The following is an 8,045-nucleotide window of genomic DNA, read 5'->3' on the forward strand; positions in this document are numbered from 1 at the left end:
TTAAAGTTAATAATGGCAACTACAGTTGCTTGCTAGAAAAAATTAAGGCAAGAAACATTATCTATGGCTTCTTTATTTAGCCCAATGACGATAAAAAATGATAATTCAATTTTCTTTTCATTACTACCTCTTCTTTTTTACATTTAATTTACATTATGTTACTTTGAATGTTGATTAAATTAAAGACAATTATTATGATAGTTATTTTTGAAAACTCTAGTGTGATTCCCGGAACTCTTCCTAATCTGGCAAGAAGTTGAAGTCTTCTACTAGAGGAAGTGATCCTTAATTCTTTGAAGAGGGGGACCTTCAACCTAGAAAAAGGGGAGGTCTACCACCAGAATAAAATAAAATATTTTTTTCCACCACCAGAAGAAAAAAAGAGACCGGAATTAAATAAAATATTTTTTTCCACCACCAGAAGAAAAAAAGAGACCGGAATTGAGTCTCCGCACAGACATTGAAACCCTCGATTTTCAGTAGTCAGAGGAAGCCAAGAAAGATTAAATAATATATTTTTTTTCCACCACTAGACTGAACTTATATTTTTTTACACTCCTTCCACCGACAGCGAAGACCGTCGACATCTCTCTGGGTCAGCCACATGAATAGATTAGTGAATACACACATTCCAAGATTAGCGAAGGAGCTTGGAAAGTTCATGAGTGCGTTAAAAAGTACGCAGGAGATAAAGATTAGCGAAGGAGCTTGGAAAGTTCATGAGTGCGTTAAAAAGTATTTTCTCGATAACACGGAAGCAGGGGCGGCCGAGTTTGACCACTGGCAGTCAAACTCCACTACAGGTCTACGCGTCTATGTGTGCAGAGAAAATCAGAATTGCGAGCGTCCATTCTCCATTGGCCATGACAATCCTCCAGGGCAGAGTTTCGTGCTCGACACTTCTCATGACCCAAGCTGTTCAACTATTCTATGGAATGGCACTTCTCTTGATGATAATTACTCTTCAGTCGCACATTTGCAAGGCACTAAACTATGTTAACTGCCACCACAATTTTAACTATACAACAGACAGTAAGTACGAGAAAATCAGAATTTCGAGCATCGTAGGTTCTCCATTCTCCATTGGCCATGACAATCCTCCAGGGCAGAGTTTCGTGCTCGACACTTCTCATGACCCAAGCTGTTCAACTTCTCTCGATGATAATTACTCTTCAGTCGATGATAATTACTGTTCCTACATGCCACCACAATTTTAACTATACAACAGACAGTAAGTACGAGAGAAATTTGAACAGTGTCATGAGTAGGCTTATTAAAGATTCGTCCCACACAGGGTTTAACACTTCTGAGAATGGCCAAGTATATGGCCTTCTGCAATGTCGGGGAGACATAACACCCGACCAGTGCTACATTTGTTCACAAGAAGCAAACACTACTCTTCGACAAACATGTGGGAATGCAGGCGGCGGTTTAATCTGGTTTGATGATGAAAACTGCTTTTTGCGTTATGAGAACTATAGTTTCTTCGGACAATTGGATATCACTGATGGAACGTATGTTTATAATCCGGTCAATGTCATAGCTAGTCGTGATGTTTTTATTAAGGCTGTTAACAGCTTATTCAACAAGTTGGTAGATGAAGCAACATCTGGATCTACATTATATGCTTCTGGAACAACAACAGACTCCTTGTCTCGAAGGATTTACGGTCTGGTCCAGTGCACCAGAGATATGTCGATAGACAACTGCACAACATGTTTGCAACAAACAATCATCAGTATGACACGGGTTTTTTCTTACAGTGGAAGTCGAGGAGCACGGGGTTTGATGGGAAGCTGCACAGTTCGTTATGAAACGGGTAGTTTCTTTAATTCGACTTCGTCTCCACCTCCTGCGGAAGCACCAGCTAATAGCCCAGTTGCTGATACACCGCCGAATCAGACCACACCATCCAGTAATAGTACGCAGAACAACAAATCTTCAAACAATTTATCCATAATTTTGGGTGTTGCTGGCGGCTTGCTTCTACTGTTATTGGTATGCGTGTTAACAACTAGGAGGAGACTGAAGTCTATCATATTTCGAAATCCTTCCGAAGGTATTTGCATGAAGGATCCCCCAAGTCTTTATATCTCATTGTCAATATATCATACAGCTTTATTTGCTCTGTTAGACTATTGTTAAAGTTTCTTTTTTGAACACTGTTTTCACATATATTCTCTTCAGGAAATCTAAGAAATGCTTGCGAGATCCAAGTTAAACAGATTCAATTTTTCTGCTTGCCCCTATATATATTTATGATGAAGCTGTCTATTTTCGTTATATAGATCATGGCCAAGTCGAGGAAGACACACTAATCGGGCAGGATCGGCAAATTGCGCTTACCATGGAGGAACTGCTAGCTGCTACGGAAAATTTTGATGATCAAAATAAACTTGGGGAAGGTGGATTTGGGGCCGTATACAAGGTAACGTTAATGAACTAGAAATCTTCTACTAGTTTATAGAATCTTAAATTATAGGCTACTCTCACCGCACCTGGCTGAATTTTTCAGGGAACTATTGAAGATGGAAAGGAAATAGCCGTGAAGAAGCTGTCCTTAAGATCTCTGCAAGGAAAGAGAGAATTTATGAATGAAGTTAAACTTGCGGCCAAAATTCAACATCGAAATCTGGTGATCCTATTAGGCTGTTGCGCAGAGGGATCGGAAAGGTTGCTTGTTTATGAATACTTACCCAATAAAAGCCTCGATAAAATCTTATTCGGTGAGTCACTTCATTTCTATTTTGTATCTGAAAAAATGCATTAATGTTCCAATATATTTATCTGGGTCATGATGATTAGTTAGCGTACTGCATCCATGGATACAGATCCAAACAAACGCAACCAGCTTGATTGGCAGAAACGCTACAACATTATAGTGGGAGTGGCTCGCGGGCTGCTCTATCTGCACGAGGATTCTCAACCGCGGATTATTCATCGGGACATTAAAGCAAGCAATATTTTGTTGGATGCAAATCTGAATCCTAAGATAGCAGACTTCGGCTTAGCAAGACTATTTCCTGAAAATGAGAGCCACCTCAGCACAACAGTTGCTGGAACTTAGTAAGATTATTACACATTGTCTAAAGCTATTAACAATTAGTGATGGATATGTTTTAATGTGTGCTATTGATTTAACATTCGAGCATACGAATACGATTTCCTTTGATTCCTAAAATTTCTCTCACTACATAATCTTCGACTTTGTAATTTGGATATGCAGCGGGTATATGGCACCAGAGTATGCTATGCAGGGGCAATTATCTGTAAAAGCAGATGTCTATAGCTTTGGCGTTCTCCTCTTGGAACTTGTTACAGGAAGAAAAAACAGTGATAATAATCTGTCACTTGATATGCAGACGCTTTTAGAATGGGTGAGACATTCTGATATTGTTCTCATTTTATGTCCAACTGAGCTTATTTACCTTATCTAGGTTATGTAATTTTGTTCCAAAAGTCATTTTTCACTGGAATTGGGCCAGTATGTTTTTCAAAATATCTAATTATAAAAATGTTTAAATCAAAGATCCCAAAAATAATTACCCAAAATACCAATTTTTTTTCCCAGAATACTGAAACTTAATAGCATGGGTTCATCTATAAACCGTTTAGAAGAGTGTGAATTTAGAAATTTCACTACTGATATATTTTGATACGATTTTTTAAGGTCGATAAAGTATCAAGATGACGATTTTTCGTGATTATTCTGCAGGCGTGGAGATTATACAGAGGAGGGAATATTGTGGATATGATTGATCCAGCCATCATTGGAACGTGCAACGTGGAGGAAGCATTGAGATGCATTCATATTGGACTTTTATGTGCACAAGCTGAGCCATCACTTCGTCCATCGATGTCTCGAATCAATTTGATGCTTTCATATCATCTTGTAACATTACCGGATCCCACACAGCCCGGTTTTGTGAGATCTCACGTTTCACAATCTCCTGCACCTCACGCTCCTCCGTCAAACGCCGATGCTTCGATTACAGAGTTGGTACCCAGGTAACGCGCATCTTGCAATCTCTCGGCCTTAAAAATGGTACGTCTTTCAATGTCGTGAAATAAGTGGCTTCAGAGATACGGACGTGCATAATCTGTAATAATATTACTTTAGTATGCAATTGTAATAGTTAAGTGTGTGCGTTTTACCATAGTTAAGTGTGTTGTCAAGCTTTTGTGAGTGGGAGAGTGATTCTTGTCATTCTATCCACCCTACTTTTGTTATCTGAGTATGGCAAATTGTTGTTATATTTCTTATTCAATTTTACTTCTCAAATTATAATAATATTACTTTAATATACCACTGTAACAATTAATTGTGCACTTGTCAAAGCTTTTATGAGTATAGTAGGAGTGGTTGTTGTTATCCTCTCCCCCGCACCTTGAGTGTGATAAATTATTGTCCTATTTATTTTCCAGTTTCAATTCTCAAGTTATGACATGTCTACTGCCTACTAGCTCCCTGGTAGCTTCGTGTAATGTTTTCTATGTAACTAGATTGCTTTCAAAATTACTGTAATGTTTCCTATGTAACTAGATTGCTTTCAAAATTACTCATCTGCGATTCCTCAATAGCAGAGGCAGGAAGGTGTCCAAAAGAGCATTTACATATAAAATTAACAATAATGCAAACTTCAAATCAATCATGGCTTTTGGCACTTTCTACGGTTGAGATTTAGATTTATAACTTAATGCAATGCTGATTTGTCCTCTGGTTTGCTATCGTTATTCTGAATATTTATTCTTTATTGATAATGACATTGTGATTATGATATAGAATTTGAGTTAAATTAGTTTGGTTTTGATTGGTGTGTTATTTGTTAAAAAAATTATCAAAATTGATATAAAATTTAATATTTTAAAAATTGAAAATCTTTAAATTATTGATACACATAAAATACTAGTTAGTGGGTGTGAAATAATTATAAAAGTATAGTGATGATTCTTACTGTGTAGATCCAACAATAAAATATTAAATAGCTTTTAAGACATGCATTTTCATAATAACACATTAAATAACTTTTAAGTAAAGCTTTGTCATGATTGACCAATCCAAATTAAACAAGTGTCTCTACATATTTCTATCTAGTTGTTTCTTGCTGACCTACTTAGTTCAACCTTCCATCCAATCTCATTTGATGGGAAAACGTTTTGGCTGTGTTTTTATTTTACTACTTAAAAGAATCGTGATTGTTTCTTTAAAGTTTCAAAAGAAAGGCTCAGCCTTCCAATTTTCTTTTTTATGCATTTCCAAGGTTAATTATTGGGTTTGAGTCTTTCTTAGATGTTTTCCCCGCCTCTACTACCAGGGCTCCAACAGCTGAGGAATACGTCACCCTGTTGCCCTTCCACCCCTCAGTCTTGTCATACATGCTCTGAGATTATATGTTCTCCTCAGTCTTGTCATACGTGCTCTGAGATTATATGTTTGTTGTTACCATAGGCTGTTGAGATAATCCGGATGTGGTATCTAAACTGATACAATGCCCATCAATTCATCTATTGTCCTTCTCTGGAACTGTAACTGATAGTGGCTTCTTCAGATGCTGGTAAAAGGCAGTGATTCCACCAAGGGTTTGTAATAAATTCTCTCAACGATCCTTTTTCAAAAGTCAGACTTGAACGATGGGGCTTCTTTGGACATCGAGAATGTTAAGCTGGTAAGGGCTGGTGATGAACATGAGTTGTCCAGCTTGAGGAATTTTATTTGGTATTAAGAAGTTTATTAAATTTGGTCTAGTGGTAGACCACCACTTTATCATGACTATTCTTAATCTATAAATATGGTTTTTTACAATACCATGGGTTAATATCATGGTTCATCAATACAACATGTCAAAAAAACCATAGCTCATTTCATATGACACAATTTTTAATTTTTATTGATGCATTCTTTTTATTCCTTTTAAGCAATTGTCCATTCTTTTTATTTTCCTTGTGCAACCAAAATAAAAAGCACTAGAAACCAATTGATTATAGATTCCTAATGGAACAATGAATGATGACTCTTTGATATTAGACTCTTTGATATTAAGTAAAACTTTGTATTTGGATCACAAGTAATGAGAATTTGATATTAAGTAAAATTTTGTATTTGGATCCTAACATATGTGAGAGCTAATGCCTAGTTGGTGTTAAGAGCTCCCCACTAGCTTTGAGACTACTATCATAGGATAACATCGATTTTGGAAAGTCAACAACTGAATTATGGACCTCCTTAATATGCTAATGGTTGAGAAATCAAGAAGGGTGCATAGAGGCTCTTGTCCTAGTATTTTCTCCATATCCCCTAGAGTAACTAAACCTTCTTTACCTCCTCAAGACCACATCAATGTACTCCACTGTAACCATTGTTAATATATGTCATTTCCATAAAGAATACAAAGGATTGCATAGAAGATTTAATGCTTTCTCCACTGTAATATTCCTAAACTGCAATATTCCTCAAACCCTAGCAAAACTCCAACCAAATACGTGCAAATGATATAATAACCCAAAAGTGATAAAATAACAGTGGAACAACATATAATAATATAAACCAAAAATGCAACGAGGAATGCTAAGCCATTTTATTATACTAAGTAATAAAATGAGTACAAGAGGTGATTAGACAGATGGCACCTCGACTTGCACAAGGCAAGTGAAGAAATACTCTAAGAATGACAAGAATGGCGCTGGTGTGTTGTTGCTACTGCTAGAAAACAACTGATGATTTGGGGCTGCTCCCCTCCTCAGGAAAAGCTGAAACTCTGGATTCGGGCTCTACTCAAGAAATCTAGAAAAACCCAGAAATATTTCCTAGAATGGCTAACCCCCAAAAAATAGCTTCTTAGGGTTCTGCGCAGTTCCTCAATGCCCTGCGCTGCCACTGAAGAAAACCCCCCTAACTCTGCCTAAAACACTACCTGAAACCCTGCCAAAAATCCTCCAATGAGACAAGAGCTGGACCCCTGCTCAATCTCCCAGCATAAATCCACCTGCAAACCCCATTCTAGCACTATAGTAAAAAAGAACTACGTCCCTCTCCAAGTGTTGTGTAGTCCTCCAAAAAGCTGATGAAACTACTGCTGAAATGCTGATAAAACTACTACTGAAATACCGATGGGAATACCTTTCCCGAGCAGGCACTCGAAGTCCCCCGGGGCTAAGGGTGAGATCTCTGAATGGAGACACTCAATGCACTAAACAGTGCTAAAGACTAGCTAAACAGCTAGCGTGCTCAGAAGTCGAAATGACTAGCTCAAAATGCACATAACTGAATGATCCAAAATGAGGGGGCTCCTCTCTATTTTATAGCCTCTGCCTCTCACAATCCCTAGGCTCACCTCCTCTTGCGTGATTCCCCTCTTACCATGTGTTCTTCCCTCCTGCGCAGTCCCTCCATGTGTTTGCGTGGGCCCCATTTTTGCATCCCCCTTTGGCCCCCTTGGCTCCTCCTTAAGTCACAACGTTGTACTACTAGGAAGTGACTTTTTATTCTTAAAGTTAGTTATGTCCCCTGGCCTCACTTTTTATTTATAAATAACTATAGAAGGCAAAAATTGGGCAAAATCGAATATTCCAATTAGCCATGGCTAATTAGGAATATTACAGTCTCCCCGAGCAAAATGTTGCTTGTCCTCAAGCAACTGAAGTGATGGATGCTGCAAGATCTTCTCACTCTCCCAAGTGGCATCCTCATCCAACAAATTCTTCCACCTCACCAAGAATTCCCAGACCATCCTGCTCCGCAGCTGCCTCTCCCTGGTACCAATGATAGCCTCCGGCTGCAATACCAAATGCCCCTCGTCATCCATGGGTGGTAGCTCATCTGTCACTGTCACCTGCTACCCCAATGCCTTTTTCAAGCATGATACATGGAAAATGTTATGAATCTTGCTGCCTTCGGGTAGTTCCAACTCATATGCAACCTGTCCAACCTTGCGTATCACCCTGTACAGCCCACAAAATTGGGGCTTAAGCTTCGCAGCCCCCTTCTTCTTTAGTGATGACTGTCGGTATGGCTATAGCCGTAGGTAGACCATGTCCCCTACCTCGAA

General features: G+C 38.4%; 1 protein-coding gene across 1 annotated transcript; it reads left to right on the forward strand.

Moving 5' to 3' along the window:
• The first annotated feature begins 789 nt into the window (after positions 1 to 789).
• LOC149199055 (cysteine-rich receptor-like protein kinase 6) lies at positions 790 to 4,325 on the forward strand. Its single transcript, XM_089399357.1, has 6 exons — positions 790 to 2,059; positions 2,289 to 2,428; positions 2,516 to 2,726; positions 2,832 to 3,066; positions 3,227 to 3,377; positions 3,716 to 4,325. Exons 1-6 carry the CDS (start codon positions 1,090 to 1,092, stop codon positions 4,010 to 4,012), a joined length of 2,004 nt encoding a protein of 667 aa, XP_089255483.1. The 5' UTR covers positions 790 to 1,089; the 3' UTR covers positions 4,013 to 4,325.
• The last annotated feature ends 3,720 nt before the right edge of the window (positions 4,326 to 8,045 follow it).

This window comes from Pinus tabuliformis, chromosome 2_1, assembly GCF_031772625.1.
Source record: "Pinus tabuliformis cultivar Carrire ecotype Pingquan chromosome 2_1, CPIR1, whole genome shotgun sequence".
Lineage (NCBI taxonomy): Eukaryota > Viridiplantae > Streptophyta > Pinopsida > Pinales > Pinaceae > Pinus > Pinus tabuliformis.

Excerpts from the sequence above, each read along its gene's own strand:
- LOC149199055 (XM_089399357.1), top strand. The coding sequence starts at position 1,090 with ATGACAATCCTCCAGGGCAGAGTTTCGTGCTCGACACTTCTCATGACC. Across the intron at positions 3,067-3,226 it reads ACAACAGTTGCTGGAACTTA|CGGGTATATGGCACCAGAGT; the intron begins GTAAGATTATTA and ends TTGGATATGCAG. Across the intron at positions 3,378-3,715 it reads TGCAGACGCTTTTAGAATGG|GCGTGGAGATTATACAGAGG; the intron begins GTGAGACATTCT and ends ATTATTCTGCAG.